The 23,728-nt window shown below is 36.7% G+C and overlaps 1 protein-coding gene across 20 annotated transcripts in view; it reads left to right on the forward strand.

The window, feature by feature from the left end:
- Positions 1–23,728, forward strand: part of ASPH (aspartate beta-hydroxylase) — a 236,926-nt gene that overhangs the window by 14,185 nt on the left and 199,013 nt on the right. For 2 of the 20 annotated variants that reach the window (XM_049854247.1, XM_049854249.1), the window contains 2 exons: positions 7,963–8,004; positions 10,255–23,723. The exons of 17 other annotated variants lie outside the window; for them this stretch is intronic. In XM_049854247.1, coding sequence (XP_049710204.1) covers positions 7,963–8,004; positions 10,255–10,616 — 404 coding nt within the window. In that variant the 3' untranslated portion in view covers positions 10,617–23,723. Of the gene's footprint in view, positions 1–971; positions 23,724–23,728 lie in introns of those variants that run through there. One more of the 20 variants, XM_049854245.1, reaches the window with a different exon arrangement.

A 23,728-nucleotide genomic window follows, 5' to 3' on the forward strand; every position in this document is an offset into this window, starting at 1 on the left:
TCGACTTGATAGCAACGGGTTTGGAGCCAAAAGGCTGTTCCTACCTAAAACCAGTTCTTCACAGAGAAAATCAATGATAAAAATAGTATCTACTTTGATTTCTTTCCACTATGGAGGTCTGATTTCGAATCAGTACTTAAAAGCAACAGGAGTCAGGGATCTTTGCAGTATAAGCTAATTTTATGGACCGGAGAGAGTGGTTTGGAATGCTGTATTGCCAATGACTGGCTAAGTCCTCCATCACATTTTACATTGGTAGGTAGAGTGAATTGTTATCAGTAGCTGACTGTTCTTATTAGCCTAAATTATAGGACTGGTAGTTGCCAGAGGAAGCTTTTATAGAGCTAGCATATTTTATAGTGTTAAAACTTAAGCTCATTATCTGAGTTACATAATTAGAGTAAATCTATTACCCATTCATGGGTACTGTAAGCAGTAATCCTGCTAGTCCTATTAACTTAAGAAGTTAAAGGTCCTAACAGGGAAATTTTGAGAATGTGATCCTTTTAGTTGTCCATGAATATTCATTGATATATGTAAATGTGTAATCAACTCTCGATAATACCTGGTTGGTAAATGAGCAAATCTGAAGATTGTCAGGAGTATGTTTTTTTTTTTCCCCTCAAACTACTTTTACTTACTTTTCCCATTAATCCCATTTGATTTTGAGTGATAAAATTTTGTCAGTTTTTCAACTCAAGATTCTCCAATGAGAAAAAGGCAAAACCTGATTAGGGGCTGGTCAGAATGGCTCGGGTAGCTCAAATTGTGGCTTTTCTTTAGTATATTTGATTGAGAGTTGATTGTAAGGTCTGTGTCATAATCAATCTGTTTTCCTGGAAATCCTTCTGTGAACCTCTATGACTGTGATATGATGCACACCCTTTTTGAGCTCACTCTCCTTCGACTTCTTTTTTCCACCTAACTGCTCTCCTTATTTTCTCTTTCTCTCTTCCTTTATTCTTATGTAGGCCTGACCAAAGATGGCAGTAATGAAAATATTGATTCTCTTGAGGAAGTCCTTAATATTTTAGCAGAGGAAAGTTCTGATTGGTTTTATGGTTTCCTCTCATTTCTCTATGATATAATGACTCCCTTTGAAATGCTAGAAGAAGAAGAAGAAGAAAGCGAAACTGCAGATGGTGTTGATGGTACGTCACAGAATGAAGGGGTTCAGGGAAAGACTTGCGTTATTTTGGATTTACATAATCAGTAACTTTGATTCAGGGACTGAAGTCATTGGCTTATGAAAACCCGAAGCAGTCTTTTTCTTTTTTTATCCTTTTGCTTATCCACGGCTTAACTTTCAGTGAGGCAGTCATGATCTTACAATAAAAGTCTGCCGTGTGATCTTCTTCACCAGTAGAGCTACTTACTAGTCTCCCACTGTTAGTGAACACGACGGCATTCCTCATTCTTGTAGTAGTCCATAAAGTACATTGAAAAGGATGTTCTTGGTGGTGTAATTGGTTTCTGTACCATTTTGTTTCAACTGATGTATTCACTGAACTAGATTTGGAAACTTAATAAGTTGTTTTTGTGGTTAACCCTTGATGCTTGTCTAACATGCTATTAAGATAATTATCATGTACTTGATTATAAAAATATTTCTGGCATGATTCATAAGTTAAATGCTTCTCTGTTGATCCTTTAACACACTGATATGTAAAATGGTGGTTCTTTAAAAAATCGATATTTTTATTGTAATTTGTTTTGGTTAACTGATGTGTCAGATAGGCTAACACAAATTTCAATTTAAATTTCTGTATTAATGGTGCTTTTAAAATAATTTGAAAATAACCCTGTGTTCTTCCCTTATGGTATTTAAATTACTGTATGCAGATGTTAGTATGTCTGAATATTTCTGTCTATGAAAACAAAATTTCTTTTTACTTTTATTTCCAAATTTCCAAATAGACATCCAGAGAAAGTAATTTCCTTTTTTTTTTTTTTTTTTTTTAATGTAGGCACTTTCCATCTGAGGGAAAATGTGAATATGTATCTTAAATAATGTGCATATTAAAAGTATTCCTAAATAATAGTCTTTTGCCATTTTTTCCTGCATTGCCTTATTAACTGTCCATCAATTTGGCTTAAATGTAAAGTGATTTTTATATTTGTAAATTAAATTTATTAAGGTGGTAATTCTTTTTATGAGAATAAATTTTTCTCATTAGAAAGTGTCTATTAAACATATTTGGAAATATTTTTAAGACACTTTTGAATAAATTGGTTTAAAATGAGTTTACTTCAGTAATAGCCAAAGCACCTTTATTCACAATATATTAATGTGTTTTTTGGAAGTGAGATTTCATCTCCCCCCGCCCCCCAAACAAATTATTACAGCTCGAAAGGAATAAGGCCTAAGACTTCTTGGTTTCTATCAAAAAGTAATAGAAAAAAAAAAATTTTTTTTTTTTTATTACTCTTTGAAGGAGTGATGTTTCATGTTTTAATCTATTAAATTTTACTTAGGTTTGCATGTCCATAGAGCTTAAAATTCAAAAATGTTTTCTTAACATTTTAACATTTTCTTTAACTAATAATTTCTACTTTTCAAATATTCCGTATTTTTTATATTTAATCAAATTCTTTCCAGTAAATCGATTATTTGGCCAGAAGGGTATGTGACAAATTTGGTTTCCTTATTAGAAATCCTTCATAGATTATCAAAACAATAGCATGCAAGTCAGAGTCTTGAATCAGAATATAAGACACATCAGGGCCCGTCCTATTCCCCATTTACGTTGTCAGGGAAGACTGTCCAATTTGCTAATTTTAGTAAAAAACAAATCACAGTTCTGTAGTATGTTGTTCATTGACATTGGACAGTAATCTCCTGAAGCTTAAATGGCTATTAAAATTCTAGTGTTTCTCTCCTTAATTCCTTAGGAAGAATGTTTCTGACAGGCAAAAGCTGCTGATTTTGAAATATTCAAACACTTCAGCTAAGCTACCACTTGGACTGTTCTTCAGTCACTGTGTATGATTTAATAATGTTCTCTCTGAAAGTTTATTCAGTCTTTGCCTGTATTTTTGGTGCCTTCCACTGGGAATTAGTTTGAGTGCAGTGAAATATCCAAGTCCATTATATTTAAATTCAAAAACAATCCTGGACCCTGCCCCCAATGCAATTCACTTAGCCAAATGTCCGAGATAGGTTTTTTAAGCAGTCTTATTTCAGGAAGCGTCATTATTACTAACTCTAGAAGATACTTGATCACTTTATGAAAAGTTAATAGTGATATGTATGTTGAAAATGTTTGGAATCATTAATTTCTCATCAGTCTTTGTTTTTTGTCATGATACTAATGGATAATTTATATACAGAAATTAATTATGCCTTGTTTTTGTAAATGGAAAACAAGGATGTGATGTAATTACCGTTTAGTATTTAGTTCCACCTCTAACCAGCCCCATTGAAAAGCCTCTCTTAAAATACATCTAGCTGATGAACCCCTGACTTCTGTGACTTCCTTCAACTGTTCACCTAGGGCTTTTTTTGATGAGAGAAAATAAAGTTGTTTTCTTGCAAAACTGTGGTATAAAGCATTTTGAAGCTGAGAAAAATTAAGTTTTATTTATGATGTATAATTCTTAATGTTCTAAGGATTTATTTTGTAATTTTCTGTTTCATAATGAAAATATTTTCCTGACTTATACCTTTGAAACTTAGACACATATTGGAAAAGGCGACATTGTGTTCTATACATTTGAGTGTTGTGGAATTTTCAGATGCAGTGTATAGCACTGTACTTTTTCTATTTTGGAGAATCAAAGAACCTTTATGGAATATACTCTGTGTCTGGTATGTGGTACTGTCTCCTCACACTTGCCGTTCTTTCTTCTGCAGATGCGCTACCATTTTCCTGACTGAAAAGACACAAAAACAAGGAAGTGACACTCTGGGAATTTCTTTTCTGCTCTTTAGCTTCTTTCAGCCCTGATGTTCTTGGGGACATGATTGGTGGGGTGTGAGTCATTTGGCGAAGCATGTTCTAGGTACTGAACTGTGTAAAATTCCTGAGGCCCAGCTTCGGCTGGCTGCTGGCAGGGGTCCTGCAGGTGCCTTGGATGTAATGCGATTCTGGGTCATCCTGGTCTGTCATCTTGTACCTGATTCTTAATTCTAGAAATTATCATCCTACCTTGTAGAGTTGTATCTGGACATGTAAGAAAAACTTTCTCTTCTTGAATTCTGGTGTGTTTTTATTTACAATTAGCTAGATAGACTTGAACAAAATGCTTGTCTGTCATGATGCTTGTAACTTTGGAGAATATTCAAAGCCGATGTAGGCATAGCCCTGTTTCATGGGTACACCTCTTTATAGGTAATTTGGATTAATCCCAATTGTTTCAGTCATGTGGTGGTTATACATTTTGGGGATTAATACTCCATGAACCTTTCTCAGTAAGACTTTGGGTTAGTTATTTAAGTCTATAAAGCGTACTACAAGCTTTCTGTAATTTGAGCTGTGGAATCTTCTTGGGTCACAGTGCCTATTTGGAGCACTTTTAAGAGTCAGTGACTCAAACTTAACTTTCACACACTGATTGATGAAACAAGTATGCCGAAGACTCTGCCACTGCTGTTTGGCGAGGTAACCACATAATTCCTAGGAGCAGATATTAACTAAATTGTAAACTCCTTGAAGGTAGGAACTAGGACTTAGTGTTTGTTTAAACTCCTCCTCAAAGCTGAGCACAGTGTATGATATTCCTTAGATGCTTGGCTGGGGCCAGTCCTGATGAGTGAGAGCCTCAGGAGTCTCCACTTACATAATAAAACACTGATATACTGTAAAGCCCAGTTTAAATAGGTGAACGAGTTTAAATTATTGAACATATCTTCTTATAGGACAAATGACAGGTCTTATAGAAGGTCACACAATAAACTGAACTGTGCTAACGAATGTGCAGACGATCTTGCCCGATAGCGCACATATATTCGAATCTGTATTTTTATCCTGATTCAAAATCTAGTCTCTGGACCTAATCTTCTCCTGTTCTTTCAATCTTTCAGTTTCCTTATATTTTCTTCCTCCTTTCCTCACTCTTCTTGAAGGGTTAGTGGTTTTGTTGGCTCCTTTTTTTCAAAACCCCCCAACAATGTTTTTGTTACATCATCTCTTTAAAATTAAAAAGGAAATTGTGGTTATGTCCTGACATGCATTTTACCGGGAGTGGATACCTATTCTCGAACGAGAAGCTGCTGACTCACGGGACTGTGACTTTGCCATTTGAGACCGCTTTTTGCTGTTTGCAGTCAGTGGGTTGAAATGATTATGATGTTCTAGTATGGGGTGGCAGAAGATGAGAAACAGGCTCAGCGTGACTCACGGGTCTCATCAGTGACTAGTGGGAGTGACTGAAATGACCTGAGTATGAGGAGAGACACAGCCTACCAGTTCTAGAGCCGACTGTCTGAAGAGCTGCAGTTGCTTCTTGAGTTTTCTAAACCCAGCCTTCTAAAATCATGTCCATTGCATGTTTGGAACCACAGGTCCAACCACTGGTTTAATGATGTAGGCATTTTAATTTCATACAGAACGTTTCATTTTGAAAGCGTGTCTGGGATAGTGACTCTAAGGCACTTGCCAAAACAACATAGATTACCTTCGAATATCTCGCTCATGTTTTAAGGGAAGATTATATAAACCTGCTTTTTAAAAATTTGTATATAAAAATTCCCGAACAGCACAGATATTAACACTAATCACTTTAAAAGCTATCCAAATAAACATACAAATTAAAAAAGAAGTTAACACTTTCTTGCCGTTCCCTCCAACTTTAACTGCATCCTAATACTTCTGTGATAACTGCCTTATGTTGGAATGTATTCTGTCAATTTAAAACAAGTCTTACCCAAATGCATTACAAAGATGCTCCCTTCTCAGGCTGTAATCCATAGAATTTTCTCCATACTGCTTGAAAACTATTTTTAAGGAATCATTGTGTTGTCAAGAGTTTTTTGTTTGATGAAATTGTTCCATTTTTCCTGACATTGACTATCTCAGTAAAGAGAGAAAAGGGGAAAAACCGTGCATATTTGCTGATTTTTGATACTATAGGGAGAGTACACATGAGCTGGCACTGCAAACGGTGAGAATGTAATTCTGTCTAGAGTTAGGAGAAACAGAAAAGCAGGTCTGACATACTTGCCTTTTGGTTTCCTCTGAAGCCACTTTTCTGATACCCCAAACCTCGTTTTTTTTTTCCTCCCTTCCATCCTGCCATCCCAATCCTAGATCACCACTAAATCTTTTCTTTACCACTTGGCTTCATGCCATTGCTGGAAAAAAAATCTGTACATTTACTTAAATCGAACCTCTGTGGGTGCTAACTGATGCTTGACAGAATTTCCCTCTTTCTCATATTCAGTCTCTGAGGGAAAGTTACAGAAATGTAAGAAAGCACAGCACTTGAACATCAATCAATTGGACATATATAACCAAATGGAACTGTTCATTCACATATTTCTTTTTTTATGTAGTTAGTGATAAGACATAGTAACACTTTCTTTTCAGAATGATGATGGTGACATTTCAACCAAAATAATTAACATTCTCAAAAGAACCACCTCATTTGGAGAGGGGAGAGGGAATTCAGGAATAGGGGATGATTTGAACAATACAACAGGATAGGAATAAGCACCTTGCACTGGAAGAAGGAGTATGATTATAGTTTGGTGAAATATGTAGAGTGAGTTCTGTAATTTACAGCAGAAATAAATGTAAAATGGTGTGGGGCTTCCTTGTGACAACACCTCCAACCTTGTGACAGATTACACATGGAATAACTCTGACAGGACATGAACGGTAATTCTAATACCTCTCACTGTGATATGCCTAAGAAGTAACTGGGAATGCCACTTTAGAAAGTTAGCTAGTGTCTGAGTATAAACGAACATTATGTGACTAGGAGAGAGAGAATTGCAAAGATCAGTTGAGTGGGATGCTGAATACAGCTTGGTAGAAGTAAGAGTATACTGAGAGTGTATGGTATTCACCTTTGTTAGAGGTTCAAAAATAAACCCATTATCAGAACTTCTCTTGATTAGAAGTGGAAATAGAAAGTAATTGCAAAGATTTTAGATGAAGAGAAAAAAAGTTAATATGTACCCATGTAATAGCAGAATTCTTACATACTTGTATAACTTTTTAATACAGAAATTTTAAAGTAATGGAAAAAAGCAATAATTATTCAAACGATAAAGATTAAAATTCTATCAAAATACAATACTGCTTTTGGATGGCTATGGTGATGGACCAGGGAAGTCAGATCATTTGATCCGTTTCACTACTGGTGGTTATCATCAGTGGCTGGAGAAGTAGTACATGGTCAAACAAGACACGATTGAGAAATTCCATTTCCAGGGGTAATTAGGTATTTCTGAAGCCAGTGATTCTTTGGGTCTAAGAAAAGTTGTCTAAATCCTAGACTGATTACAACGTATCTTTCTGTTACAGATAGTAAAATTAATATTTTAAAATCACATATAAATGACACAATAGATGCTTAGATGTTGAAAGAAGAGTACAGGTAGTCCTCACCATACGATGGGGTTCCCTTCTGCTGAATTTGGCATAAGTCTGTTCTGATGTGAGTCGAATACTTCTTTTTTTTTTTTAATTTTTCATTATTAATGCCTTTAATGTCAGTGTCTTTATAAATCTGATCTTCATTTGTCTTTGGGAGTTGGAAACATTATATATAAACTTACAGATATATTTTAATACATATAAAAATATACAAATCATAAAAAAAGGATGGTCGTAAGTGTGGTTCATCATAACTCGATTATGTTGTAAGTCAGGGACTACCTGTATTTTTAAATGTTGAATTTAAGTAAATTAATTTCCTTAGTAGAAACACTAATTTAAACTATTTCATCAAAACTTATTTTTGAATTTCTTTAATATTTTTGTTCATAACCTATTTTTATCTTGTAAATACCAACAGAAGGACCCAGTGGGGTAGCCAAGAGAAAAACTAAGGCTAAAGGTATTTTCTGTTTTTCAAATTAGCCTTGAGTGAATCAAGTTTGATGCTTGAAAATGCATGATGTTTTCTAGATATGTAAATACAGCTACTAATACTAAACATTGCTGCTTTTTAATTTTGGGTGCACAGTAGTCAAATAGTTTTATCAAAACTTCTCTAAAGAATTTTCTGCCTCAAGTCTATAATTTTAAGTAATTTCTTTTCGTGTTATCAATACTTATAACAGTCTTTACATTATGGATATGTAATACTATTACTGTTATGATATAGTGTATATTAGACTGTATTATTAAATTCACATATACACATCCTACATACCTTCCTACGTAAAACCTTTCTTAGTTTGAATTTTTGAATTACTGTTAGAAAAAAAGATGAATTCATCAGTGATCGATTTTATTTCTCCAAAAGCTCTGATGGCACGTTGTCTTATAGCACAGTAAAAAACTAGTATAATCAAAGTTGTTGATTTCAGTAGAATTTGCTGTGTTTGGTATTTTAATTCTTTAAATATCACTGTCCCTGTTAACTATTATATGTAGGCTAACAGCTTATTATAACAGCCTTACTTTATATCCGTATGGTTTTTCTTGTTCATGTGTAAATATTTATTTCCTTTGGGGAAGGAGCATGGGGGACGAGCATGTTTTTCTTTACAATAAACTTACAATATTCTTTTGTGTTCAAGTGCTGAGCATATTGTTTTGTAGTTTTTGCTTTTTTTTCCCCTTTTTTTGGTGAAACATTAACGGATGAGCCTTTTAATGTGTGATTTAGGGAGTTTTTGTAATTTGTACTTTAATTTTAGAATTAGGAAATTACAGTGTTTATACTTTTCATCTTACATGAGTAATTCCTGGGATAAAAACAGAATTTTCACCATTTGATTCTTGCTTTAAGTAATTGAAACAAATGGTCAGTAATGTACGGTTTTACTATGTGACCATGAGAGGCAAATTAAACATTAAAAATTGAACCTTTTAAAGCCAGTGTGCAGCATATGACTTGCTAGCATTGGCCCTGCATTCCGCCCCTGCAGCGTCTCTGCCTGTGGAACTCCCCAAGAGTGCTGAATAGGAGGAAGACTCGGGCAGATTCTGTGTGAATGCTGTTTTATATTGTATAGGATTTTAATAAGATTCTCAGGAAGAATGAAAGAATTTTCTGGTTGCTTTGCAGGAAATTCAATTAATTGAGACAGCCCAAGTCATATATTTATTGGTTAATCAAGATTTTATTAGACTGTCTAGAAAGATACAGTGCTTCTTTTAGTGAGCACCAGAAAAAATACTCATTTCGAATGACACATTGTGCAGTGTATTACATGACTTTAACGGGCAAAACCTCTTCTACGTTTTATCACATTAATGATACCTTTAATTTTTGTTGGCGTCAGTGCTACATTGTACAGTAAACACCTTGTTTCTCTTTTGATTTCCTAATGAAAGAGCAAGAAGCAAGCAACTCTGTTAAATTTTATGTAAAATAAGTTGAAAACATTATCTTAAATGATACTTGGAATTACCTCTGTGTTCCATTTAACTGCTGTATCCTTTATGTTGGCTTGAGCGGCTCTACGTAAGTTAACAGGGAAATATACTTAAAGGAATACTGATTTCATAAAGTTGAATATAAGCAGAAAAGGAATTCTTTTTGTCATTTTAAACTCTATAGGTAATTAAATTAAAATTTCATACTCATTTGGAAATTTTTTTGTTGTTTAGCTAAGAAAATTAAATGGTAGATACCACTTTTTCATGCACTGATATTTTCAAGAATTGTAAGCACAGATATTTTAAGGATATAAGTTTTTGTTAGAGCTAAATTTTTAAAATTGTCTTTCTGTAAGTACTTAAAAGTTATAAAAAAAATTTGTTTTAAGCTGCCAATATTCCTTTAACTATGTCATTTGAGTTGTGAAACGTGTCAGCCTTTTGTGTAAAGCACTGCCTTTGCGGATAGGGTCATTTTAATAATATAGCATGTTAAACTTGTTTTAAGATGAGCCATACCATATGTCAAGCTGGAAAAATACAGCAAGGTTCTAGCTGATATTTTATCTAGGCTTGCATCTATTTTTAACTAACTTAAAAATTAGTGGATTCAAGTCACTTTTTGAATGAGCATTTTGTGTGTGTGGCGGGGGGATAAGTAAAAAGGCAGTACTTTTGCACAGAATTGCTGCTACATGAGTTTAGAGATGAGATATCTTCAATAAACATTTTTTCCTTTGGTCGGAAAACCTGAAAGTTAAAGAAATCATTAAAGAAGAGATCAAAAAGGAAAAAGAGAAACCTGAGTCAAGGAAAGAAAGCAAGCGTGAAGAGAGAAAAAAGGGGAAGAAGGAAAAAGAGGCTGACTGGAAAGATAAGAAAATTGCGGATTCAGATATATCCAGGAAAGAGGCTACTAAGGGTAAAAAGGACAGCGAAAAGGAGAAAGCAGGCCTAGATAAAAGTGGCAAAATGAAGGAAAATAGGAAAAAACTGACAAATATAAAGGAAGTCTCTAGTAAAGTGCTCCCCAGAAACAAAGATGACCGAAAGGAAGGCAGGAGCTCTACCAGACATGCACACTTAGCAAAGGGCAGTAATCAGAAAAGTAAGAACTGAAGTTCCAACGTTATCACAGGAAATGACACTGTTCTTGGTTGTAATTTGCTGTTAGAGGGCATAGAGAATTTAGTATTGCTCAGGTTGGGAAAGATGTGTAAATCAGCCATTGAATGTATTTGTTGGTGCTCAGCAAGTACTTGCTTTGAAATTTAAATAAACTGTCTCCTGTTTCTAAAGTTAAAAGATGAAGTCTTTTAAAATTATGTAATAAAATGTGATGTAATAACTTTTATTTTTATCATTTTTACTGATCATCTGTTCATATCGATGAATGGTATATGTATAATGTGCATTGTATTAGATTTATTAATATATGAATACTTTCATTGGAGTTGACAAATAAGAATATTAAGATTTTAAATAGCATTTATATGCAAAGTGACTTACAACTTTAAAGTATGATACTCAGGTGGATAGGAAGTTATCTTCATTGACCCTTTGTTTTCTTCCCTCTTTCCCCTTCCTGCTTCCCTTTCTTCTCCTTCCCATGCCCTTCTTTCACCGCTTCCTTTTTCTCTCTATGGTCTGCTTTTCTCTCTTCCCCTGCCCCCAGCTCTCTGTGGGTCCCTCCCACTGCCCCAGTTCTTTACAGGTTCTCCGTCTCCTCTCAGCCTATCTTTCCAGTTTTTTAGTCTTTTCATCCAGGTCTTTTCCTTCCTCACCCCTTAATGCTTCCTCCTTACTTACCTGTCCTCAACCACTCCTGTTTTTCCTGCCAGTCCCCTCCTCTTCTCTTCCCCCAGCAAATGTTTAGTGTTTACTATGTGCCCGGGAGCCATAGTGGCGCAGTGGTTAAGAGCTTGGCTACTGATCAAAAGGTCAACAGTTCGAATCCACCAGCCACTCTTGGAAACCCTATGGGGCAGTTTTGCTCTGTCCTGTAGGATCACTATGAGTCAGTATCAACTCGATGGCAATTTTTTTTTTTTTTTTTAATGTTCCAGACACACTGTTCTGAGAATTCTGGATATAGTCATGAAGAAGAGACAAATTGATTCAGAAAATCCATTTTAGAACACTTTTATTTATGACACACCTTTACTGACTCAGAACAGTTACAGAAAGAAAGGCTTCAATTATTTCAAATTGGGGCATAATTTCATTTTATATCATATTTTCCAGTTACTTTTGGTTGATGGCATCTGTTTCTCATATTTCATTGTATCATAATTGTTTACTATTTCTAAGGAATTTCAGATTTGAGATCTAATTAGAGGCCAGAATTTAGCTTATCAGAAAACATTTAATAAAATTTTATTAAGAAGTACATTGAGATGGTTTGTACTGCTCTGTGCGTGAAGTCTCAGATGGCTGATTGTGACCACTGGTGGAAGTTAGTTCTTTGATCTGGAGAAGAGCAGCCTGATTTTTGTAACGTTACCAATATGCGCCTCTGCAAAGATTTTATTTTTTAAAAGGAATTCTTTTATTTTCTATTAAGAACTTGAAAAATAAGAACTTTTGGCCAGATTTAAAGATGAGTGTATGTGACCCAACCTGGGCTGCCTGCCTGAGAACAAAGCCAAAGTGGCTGAAGATATTTCACATTAGAAAGGAGTAAGAATTATGTGTAAATATTTCTAAAAGTATTGCATACTTTTATGCTGGCCCCTTTTACTGTTTAAAATCAAGCATTTAGAAGCCTGGCTGACAAAAAATCCTGACAACTTAATAGGATTATACAGCAAGTGGGAAACCCTAGAGAATATCTAACCCAATCTTGTTATTTTTATTGATTAATAGGCCCAAAGAAATTGTAACATGTTGATTTCTCAGGATTTTGTTGCTGCTGTTCTAGATTACCAGAGCACAGTTCAAGATAGCTTAGACCAAAAAGGGGCTTTTATGGTTCATTTGCTTCGCAAATACAGGGGTACTGGCTTCAGGTGAGTGGACCCAAACTCCCCCATAATCAGAGCCCTATTTCTTCCCAGCCCTTCTCCAAAATCTTGGCTCTGCTGGTTTCTCCCTGACATTTTATGGCAGTACTCCACTTCGTGGAGAAGTCCTGCAGCGACTCCAGACAAACCTTTTGAGGTTAGCAATCCTACGCACAGAGACAGAGAAGACCCCTGGGAGGATTCTGGCCGACCTGGTGAACATCTGTGAACCATTCCTGTGGTTGGGGCTGGGCTCATCCTCTCGCTCCTGTGCAGAAAGCTGGATGTGGGGGTTGAATTGGTCCCACCAAAATACGTGAAATATTTTCCTCAGGAAAGAAGGCTTCTAGGCGGAGAAGAGGGAGGCTCTGACGGAGAATTGAACAGAACAAGAAGCAAAACATATCCATCACACATATAAAATGGATTTTTACAAATGTCTTGATTTTAGATCTTGCTGCTGAAATAAATGGATTGATTTTATTTATGTACAAAATTAAGTGGTGCTTTCTCTAACAGGTGATTTTTTTTTTCTCCCTTGCATAAAGAAAAGGAATAATTGCAATTTTTGAGGGCAGTCTGGCAGTTTTTACTTTGGTTTTTGAAGGACAATGGTTATTGGTCAGAAAGTACATAAATACTAACTTCTCAGCAACTGAATGAAAATGTTTAGTCAGCCCAAGTGTATAAGCATTACTGTAGCTAGGAAGGAAAACCTTTTGAAATGTTCTAACATTGATTCTTCCTGTGCGTATTAACTCAAGAATTGAAAGGAAATATTACTGTCAGAACTGCAGTAGTTCCAGGTGCTACTAAAATATTTAAAAACATTTCAAGAATGCTTGTGACAGGACCCTTGATTTGTATTCTTTCTGTCTCCTTTTTTGTCTTCCTTTCTCTTTCTTTGAGTAAATGAGCCTTCAGATGAATTCTGCTGAAGTTGAGGTCATGCTTTATCCTGCTGCATTGGCACTTAGGATTCAGCTAAAACTTAATACAAGATAAGCTTTTGGTTGTGATTAATTTGTTAAAATTATGTTTGTACTCTGTTTTAGTCACTTTTTATTCAGTAGGTACAGTTATTTCAACATTCTTCCACTTCGTATTGTTACCTAAGAATAATTAAAACCAAACAGGCTACCATTTTTAAATAAATCAAGTAGAAATAGGGACAAAAGTTCCATAATGTGAAATAGCTGGGAGTCAGGAGAAGTTTTGAAGAAAACTTAGAAAAATGAAAACTAAATACTGTTTATTTTATCTTATCATTACAAAACTGTGATTTAATTGCACTATGAGATGGGGGGCAGTGGTTAAGCATTTGGCTGCAAACCAGAAGGTCAGCAATTTTGAATCCACCAGCCACTCCTTGGGAACCTTACTGTGCAGTTCTGCTTTGTCCTGTAGGGTCGCTATGAGTTGGAATCAACTCGATGGCACCGAGTTTGGTTTAATGGATTTATGAGATGATACTTAAAATTTTTTTATAATGACATTATTGGCATACTATTCTTTAAACTTTGTACGATAGCATTTCACATTTGAGTAGCATGATCAGAAAGGTGGTCAGTTTTACAAGAATATTTGAGAGTTTGTCAGTTTTTCTAAGCCTTTATCTTTTGATATTCAAATAACTATTCTGAAGCACTTCTGTCGTCATTGGATTTTTTCTTTATTGTGTTGTCAAAATTCTATGTTTCATTTGTTAATGGCTTTGTGTGTGACTTTTAGTTATTTCTAACATCAGTGTTAACAACTTCTTGAAATCTTTTTAACAAGGTTTTCAGTCTTATTTAATGGGTGATTTCCTTGTCTATAAATGGTGCTCTCAGCATTTCACAATGATGGAGAGACTAGTAAAGAAATGGACATAAATCAGTCGGGATGAATGCTTGCGTTAACCCAGGAGGAAGTCTTGAGTTAATTCTTCAAGTGGTGGATTCATGGAGTATATTTTGTGGTGATTGGTTTACTTAGCCATGTAACAGCAGAGATTCTGATAATGGTTACTTGGCTAATAAGCGCTCCTGATACATATTTCCATTAAAAAAGAAAGGTAGTACAGAAGTATGATTTTTAATTTTAGGTATTTTAAATTAATGGTAACATAATCATTTCCCAAATAATGGGTCTGATGACTTAGGCTGTCTCTCCTGACATTGGTTCCTTTCTCCTGTGTCCCCAATATTACTTCTCCTGTCAGCACCGGTTGCTAGCACTTCTTGAAATTGATACTCAGATTTTTTCAGTATAAAATCCATCTTGGAAATGCTTGTTTTCCTCATTTGTAAAGTGAAGGTAATACCTGTCCCTCAAGGTGGGTATGAGAACTAGCTGATCTTATATATGTGTAAGTACCTGGCACATTGTAGGACCTCATGTTTCTCTTTTCATTGATAGAAAGAATAATGGTGACAGCTAAGCAAAGTGTTTGTCAGTGGTTTGAAATTTTGGAAACACTAGGGCTATAACTCCTACTCCTACTTTTAACAATAAATTTAACAATTTAGCGATAGATTGATTGTTAAAGCCCTTCCTCTTTCATTTATCTAACGATATAACCATATGAACTGGAGATCATTTACTCGTTTACTGGCTTGGAGATCATTTTTACATAGAAATCAATTGCTGCAAAAGCTTTAATTTTATAAGCCCGATAGAACAGAAAGTCATCTGTCTCCCTTTGTTCTTATTTCGTATCTCATTTGATTTCACTTATGTATTAATTACTCTTTCTTAAGTTGGGCAAGGAGCCCTGATGGTGCAGTGGTTAAAGCGCTCAGCTGCTAATCAAAAGGTCCTTGGTTTGAACCACCAACTGCTCTGAGGGAGAAAGATGTGGCAGTCTGCTTCCGTAAAGATTTACAGCCTTGGAAACCTAATGGAGTCGCTATGAGTCGGAATTGACTGGACAGCAGTGGGTTTGGTTGCCTTATGTGTTAAGTTGGGCATAGATACATTATAGAGGTCTGTCTTTTATCTACTCTTCGTTGCCTCAAACATCACTTGTACCCTAAGAAATTAGGGAAAGACATATATGTAATTCAGAGCTTTTGTGTTATTTTTGATATTAAACATCCATACACTTTGTCATCTAATTTTTCTGTTGATTTATTCATTCAACAAATATTCCTGAGTACATACAGTGTACCAGTGGCTATGCTGGGCACTGGGGATACAAGTGATCAAGGTAGCCCCAGTGCCTGCAGTGAAGGGTTAGAAATAAGGGGCTTGGGGAGGCAATAATGAGACTAGAGGTTTGGTTAGTCCTGTTTCTTATTCCCTCTGCTGAGAACCCACTCCCACTCTGGTGGGCCATCTGCCTCTCCTGCAGGACTCAGTTCAGTCATCACGCCTGCACTTCCCTGGTCCTCTCGACTGGTAGGAGGGACCCTGTGTGTATTGCAGTTATCATGGGCTTGCTGCTGAACTATGATGTATCACCAGGACCTAAGCCTAGTAACAGAGTAACAGGCATTCGGTGCATGTTAATTGGGTTATGGATGAATATATAAACAGTTAAAATATTTCAGGTCTGTAATCTCTGTTGTAACTTGAGTAATATTAGAAGAAAAATGTTAATTAAAACAACAACAAAGGGAAACCCTAGATGACCCTTCAATAATTGCAGTATGTTCTAACTTGACAGTTGCCTCAAATTGTGTTCATGTTGCTCTGTATGTGTGTGTGTGCACGCGCGCGCGCACATGCCCGGGGTTGCATGCAGGGTGCGGAGTAAATTTGTTCCTTTAGAAGAAATAAAGAAATAAAGGAAAATATATGTATTTAATGGATTTAAGTTATCCCATTTAATTTCTAAAACTCTTCTAGGGACATACTGTTTTATTCTGGTTATTTTATTTATTTATTTTTTTTTTGGTGGGGGAGAACCTAAGAAGTTCTAGCAGTTGTAAAGTGCTTGAGATAGGATCCAAAGCCCAGCCCATCTGGTTCACTAGCCTGAGCTCCTATACACCATGTTGTATTGCACACACTTTAACTTAGTTCTGTAAGATGTTAAAAGTGAGTCCATTCCCATCCTTTCCTGTATGGAATCCCTTCATTGGTCCTGAAACCTTGGCAGCCTTTACTTCATTTCTGATTGAGGTCATCCTTATTCTGAACTCTATCTGTTCATCTTGGGTTGTGTGAAGATGCTTTAAAGCTGGGGCGGCTCTTGTTATATATCATGGGTCTACTCTTTTCAGTTCCTGAGAATCTCAGAATTTTGATCTGTTCTGGGACTGTCGTTGGTGTACCTGCTAAGATCTGTATTCTCTGGTTATAAAAGCCAGGAAAAATGACCAGAATTAGCATGGTCAATTATTATGCGTGCCTTTCTGGTTTATTGATTTCCTAGAATATTTCTCAAGTTCCATGTACTTACTAGTGTTATTCTTGGAGTATATTGATTGATACTATTAGACTACTTGCATATAAAGCAGTAACATGCCTGAGCAATTGCCCTTTTTGAATAATAGCAGCTGGAGTAACCTGTATAAACCAAAAAACCAAACCCATTGAGATAAAAATTTTCATCAATCTCTACACCATTGAATCAGTAAAGCAAAGTTTGATAAACTAATTTTTTAAAGTTTCCTAGCTTTTATGGGCTAAGTATATACAATTGTACAAAGCAACATACTATTTAAAATTCTTGCTTTTTCTGAATATTTTTTGTAGTATTGAGGAAGCAGTTTCTATATAACGCTTATGAGATGTGGGCCCTTAGTTTTCACGCAGGGTAATGGACTCCCCAGTCCGTCTCCCAGGACTTTTCATTCTACCCTTGCTCATCTCCCCAGTTGGCATTGACCACCTTGTTGGTCCTTGCACCCAACACAACTCCTAGATGAAGACTTTTGTGCTTGTTTCGTTACTTGGAATTCTCTTCCCCAATATAACTCACATGACTAGGTGCTGATTTCCTTTGGGAGACTGCTCCAACATTATCAGTGAGTCCTTCCCTCACCACTTGATTTTAAATAGCAAGCCTCTCCCCCTTTCCCTATCACCCTGGCACATCCTGTCCCAAATCATTGCTTAGTTTTGCCATTGCATGTATTATCATTTGATATATGGTAGAATTTTCATGTTTCTTTTTTTTTTTAATTGCTTCTTTCTCAAGAAACCCAATCCAAAGCCAAACCTATTACTGTGAGTAGATGCTGACCGTAGTGACCTTATAGGACAGAGTAGAGCTGCCCCATAGGGCTTCCAAGGCTGAAATCTTTATGCAGGCAGACTGCCACATCTTTCTCCCACAGAGCAGCTGATGGGTTTGAACCGCGGACCTTTTGGTCGGCTGCTGAACCCTTAACCACTGCGCCACCAGGTTTCCTTCTTTCCCATGGAAGTAGGGCTTTTGGTGCATTTGTTTGCTCCTGTATTCCCAGCACCCGGAACAGTGTCTTGTAGGTCCAAATAAATATTTGTTGAATGAATGCAATATGCAGTTTTGTCAATTTACAGCTATGATAGCTGTTATATATATGGAAGTAAAATACATTTATTCTTCCAAATTGTAGCCAAGTGTGGTTGGGCAACAGTGCCTCAAGTAGGTTAATACTAGGCTAAGGTACCTGTGTCAAGTGATCAAATTTCCTATGAAAGGCTGATTTAAGCGGATGATTTCATTTATTTTATATCACTTCCATTTTTTAATTAAAATTAGAAGGACAACTACATATTTATTAAATGCAAACATGATTTTAAAAATTCATAATTAATATGATGGGCCTAAATAACTAAAATCAAGGTACATTTTAAGGGAATTTATTTTCCAAATCATGGAGTGGCCATTGTGGTTGACACCCTGCATTCTTTCAGCCCTAGATAATTAGATAGTTACTCCAGGCACTTGTGGTCATTCTGTTTCTCTTGCCAGTGATTGGTTTAGAAATGAATGTGGGTCCTGGTTCTGCATATTAAAATTGAAAGCAAAGACTGCTGGAGTTTCTGGGAAAGAGTCTCTTAACGCAAAAAAGAAGCAAAAAGAAATGGTCCTTTTGCTCGTGGACATCATCTTCTCTGACAGAGAAGCTTGCAGTTGCGGGCCTAAGAAGGAAGCCAGTGCTGAGCAAATCCAAGGCTGAGATCAAGCCACCCTGCGCCTGCAGTTTGTGTTGTTAGATAATTTCCTTATTGCTCAAGACAGCGTCAGTCGGTGTTTTGTTACACACAGCCCCAGGAGCAACAAAACTGATACATCTCATTTCATAAAGTAATTTTGAATATTTATTTCAGTGCTACATCCTTGCCATCTGTTCTTCATAATAAATGCAATTTGAAAACCTTTCCATTTGTTCTGAATTGACCTTATACGTATGTATCTTTCTTGACTAATATTTATTTTTTGCTACAAATCTTATATGAGACATGGCTTTACCATTGTTTTGTGGGGGACACTTATTCATGGGTCAACGTGAATTTGGATGGCAAAATAATTTTTTTTTTTTGAACCACTGGAGTGAAGCTCATAGGACTGATTCTTGGACATGATGGATTATTAAAGGAATAATAATGAATTCAGAATGTGTTTTTGTTAAATTTGAAAAAGCTTGTAAGGATCTAGGGAAGGAGATGTGTTATTAAAGTGATCCTTAGCTTCTCTGAAGTCCACAATGTCATTTAACTGTGTTCTGATTACACTTCTGGAAATAGCTGTGACCAGCTATTGATAAATTTAGAATTCACCAGCAATTTGGACAGAAAAGAAAACTGGTCAGGATTTTCACCTTTTATATGCTTTTGCTTTCTCCTGTTAGGTTTTCACATGTTTTACGGTTTTAATTTTGGAGACCAAGACATCCAGCTGATGTAACCCCAGCTGAGAGTTGAGGCATTGTATGTTGATGTCTGTTTACTAGTAGTTTCAAGTACTTTTAAAATTTCTTTTTCAAATGAATCATTTCTCAAACTCCAATAAGAGTAGGGTTTACAGGCAATTTAAATCTTTATTGTTCGGTGGTAAAATACTTCATTATCTCCCGAACTTCCGAAGCACCTTCACGGCTTGAAAGCCTGCTGCATATGGGATTAGCGAGGGATGGCCAGCTAATTTTTCATCCAGACTGAGATACTTTTGAGAATGAAATAATTACACTAGAACAGCAGACATACAGTGGGACTGTCCCAGGTAGATGAAGTCATGAGACTGTGATCCCGGGTGCTGGGGCAGAGAGAGGAATTTTGTAGATGGTAGTGGTTGAGAAATTGACGTGATTCCCATGTCCCATCTCACAGCCCTAAGCCACTCTCATGCAGCTACTAAACCCTGGCCCTGCAGGAATCTCTGCTGCCATTTAGAGTAAAGCAGGACACTCACCATTAGGTGTGTCCAGCCCGTCAACAAGTGTTTATTGAGCATCTGCTGTGTGCCAGGTGTTATATGCTGAGAGTACAAAGATAAACTGGTTGATTCTGATTCCAAAGATTCGTAAGGTTTACCCTAATCTTTGTAATGAAATGTACAAAAACCTGGAGTTAGAAAACCAAAAGGGAAGAATATGCTCAACATTTCTCAAGCTGAAGGAACTGAAGAAGAAAATTAAAGCCTGGAGTTGAAATAATGAAGGATTCTATGGGAAAAATATTGAATGGTGCAGGAAGCATCAAAGGAGGATTAAAGAAATACACAGAATCACTGTACCAAGGAAAACTGGTTGACATTCAGCCATTTAAGGAGGCAGCATGTGATCAAGAACTGATGGTTTTGAAGGAAGAAGTCCAAGCTAGACTGAAGGCATTGGTGAAAAACGGGCTCCAGGAATTGATGGAATACTAATTGAGATGTTTCAGCAACCTGATGCAATGCTGAAAGGACTCACTTGTCTATGCCAAGAAATTTGGAAGACAGCTGCCTGGAAGAGATCCATATTTGTGCCCATTCTAGAGAAAGGCAATCCATCAGAATGTGGACATTATCGAACAATATCATTAATATCACAAGCAAGTAAAGTTTTGCTGAAGATAATTCAAAAATAGCTGCAGCAGTATACCAACAGGGAACTGACAGAAATTCAAGCCAGATTCAGAAGAGGACTTAGAACAAGGAATGATGCTAGGTGGATCTTGGCTAAAAGCAGAAAATACCAGAAGGGTGTTTACCTGTGTTTTATTGACTATGCAAAGGCATTTATGTGGTACATAACAAATTATGGATAGCACTGTGAAGAATGGGAAGTCCAGAACAACTAATTGTGTTCCTGCGGAACCTGTACGTAGACCAACAGGCAGTCATTGGAACAGAACAGGGGGGTACTCATGGTTTAAAATCAGGAAAGCTGTGTAACAAGGGGCTTTCTGTATGCCGAGCAAATGATCTGAGAAGCTGAACTGTATGAAGAATGTGGCATCAGGACTTGAGGAAGACTCATTAACAGATTACTATATGCAGATGACACAACCTTGCTTACTGAAATTGAAGAGGACTTAAAGCACTTACTGATGAAGATCAAAGACTGCAGTCTTCAGTACGGATTACACCTCAACGTAAAACAAAAATCCTCACAACTGGGCTAATAAGTAGCAGCATGATAAATGGAGAAAAGATTGAAGTTGTCAAGGATTTCATTTTATTTGGATACACAATTAAAGTGTTAAAAAGCAAAGATGTCACTATGGGGACTAAGGTGTGCCTGACCCAAGCTGTGGTATTTTAATTTGCCTCATATGTGTGTGGAAGCCTGAACAGTGAATAAGGAAGACCAGAGAAAAATTGATGCCTTTGAATTACAGTGTTGGCGAAGAATATTGAATGTACCGTGGACTGCCAAAAGAATGAACAAATTTGTCTTGGAAGAAGTACAGCCATAATACTCTTTACAACTGAGAATGGCAAGACTTCATCTTACGTAGTTTGGGCATGGTATCAGGAGGGACCAGGCCCTGGAGAAGAGCACCATGTCTGGTAAAGTAGAGGGTCAGTGAAAAAGAGGAAGGGCTTCAATGACATGGATTGACGCAGTGACTGCAAAAAATGAGCTGAAGCATAAAACGATTTTGAGGATGGCACAGGACCAGGCAGTGTATCTTTCTGTTGTACGCAGAGTCATTATGAGTCTGAACCAACTCAGTGGCACCTAAAAACAGCCGTGTTCATTCAGCAGAATTTGGCAACGGGCAGTTCCATGTCTATCCTGTTAACAGTTGAGGCATGTAAGAATGGATTATTTAAATGGGAAATGACAGGGTACTTACTTTTCAGCCCAGAATTTGGACTTCTAAATAGGATGTTTTAATAGGCCCTCATCCCCAGCACATTCCTTCCACCCCAACCTGAAACTGAACTACAGTTAGGATCTATGGGTATTTTTGTACATTCCCTTTGGAATGTACTTTATACTCACAAACCCTTAGGGGTAGAACACCTAAGTGTGACAGTACTCGTTCTGTTCTAGTAGTGTTGGAAATAAGCAACTAGAGGAAGTGTAAGTGATGAGGTGGGGTCCTGTGTATTTCTCAGTCTTTCTGGGATTTGTGAGAAGGCAGCAGCTGTAAAGTTTTTATCAACCAGAGAGAAATGAAGAGGTACAGAAAAGGGAATGATAGGGGAAAAATAGAATCAAGAAGAGTAAAAGACATTGAGAATTTCCAAGCTACATAAGTATACAATCATGAGCTACGTAACGTCTGTTAGGGCAACGTCTGACCACGTTTATGCCTGTGGGTGCATAAGTTGAGAAGCCCTGGCTGGAGGACAGGACATAGAGGACGTAACCAGATGTAGCCAGGAGGGAGCCTCTTCGCCTTTGTGCCTCAGGCCGCCTTGTGCTTGGGAACCTACCCTGGGCTTGTCCTGTGCCCCTAGACCTCATTTATCAGCTAACTGGGCCTGCAGGACTGTTTGGGCCTCCAGAGGGCCTTGACTAAAGACCCAGTCCCTGGGCTATGTCAGCTCAGTGCGTGCCCTCTCCACCCCCTTGGTTCCCTGGGTCACAGCCACCAACCCAGGTCCATGTAGCAGCGAGCAGAACTCAAGGCCCTCCCTGGCCCTTGGTAAGAAACAATTCTGCTATCTCAAAGTAGCCATAAGAAAATAACATGGTGTTCATACAACATCCAAATCACATAACGTCCTATTTCACAGAACTTACAGTGGTGGTTAAGCAATGTGTGATGGTATATGTAAATGAAGAGTTGTATAAAGGTGCGTAAAACAACTGTTCTGACCTTTTCACTCTAGGCTGTTAGCCTGCATTACTCCCATTAGTGACAGCCATTGGCACAGGATTTTCAATAAGGAGGAAAGAGCCCCAGAATTCAGTAAATGAAACCATCAAACTCTCAAACCTAGTTCATTTTCTAAATAGTTATGTTTAATTGAGGATATGTTTCAATGTTCTACACATAAAACATGAGCTAACCTAATATGATAAAGTTTAGACTTGCATTGACTTTAAAAGTAGCTTTCATGTTAATTTACCAGGATGTCATATTTTCCTTAAGACATTTTAAAAAAAGGAACTTTTATTTCATATTCTTTAGCTGTTACGGGATAATGTCATTAATTATAGTGTTACCTTTAGATAATGCTAAATAGATGTGTATGATTTCTCATCTTCAGCGATTTGTAGTTTTTCAATAATAGTAAATATAAACCGAAATAGGGAGTGCACAAGAAATAATAAGAGCTCAAGTGCATCTTCCTTGTCTTATTACTGAATTCAGAGTTCAGGATGGGAATTAATTAGTCACTTAATCTGATATGTATGAACAAGAGAGGAGTTTGAACTCATACTGAACTTCTTTTGGCAAATAAAATCCTCAAAACCCAAATCCAGTGCATTTGAGTCGATTCCGCCTCATAGCAACCCTATAGGACAGGGTAGAACTGCCCCAAAGGATTTCCAAGGCTGTAAATCTTTAAGGAAACCAAGGTCCACATTTTTCTCCTTTGGAGCAGCTGGTGAGTTCCAACTGCTGACATTACAGTTAGCAGCCAAGTGCTTTAATCACTGTACCAGCAGGGCTCCCTTTGTCAGGTATCAACATGCCTGTATATTTAGAGATGAATATTTAAGCAATGATTTTTGTTTTATTTTTTAAACTAAAGATATACCTAGATAAAGGGATATTAAAGGCCTACATGAAGTTAAATTATTTTCCTATGCCAAGTTGTAAGCACTTAAACTTTTTCATGTCGTATATAGTGTTGGAAACTTTGAATTACTTGGAAGAATTATTGTTTAAAAATATCATTTTTCCTGGTTTCATATGTCAAAAAAA

This window comes from Elephas maximus, chromosome 15 (assembly GCF_024166365.1).
Source record: "Elephas maximus indicus isolate mEleMax1 chromosome 15, mEleMax1 primary haplotype, whole genome shotgun sequence".
NCBI classification, from domain to species: domain Eukaryota; kingdom Metazoa; phylum Chordata; class Mammalia; order Proboscidea; family Elephantidae; genus Elephas; species Elephas maximus.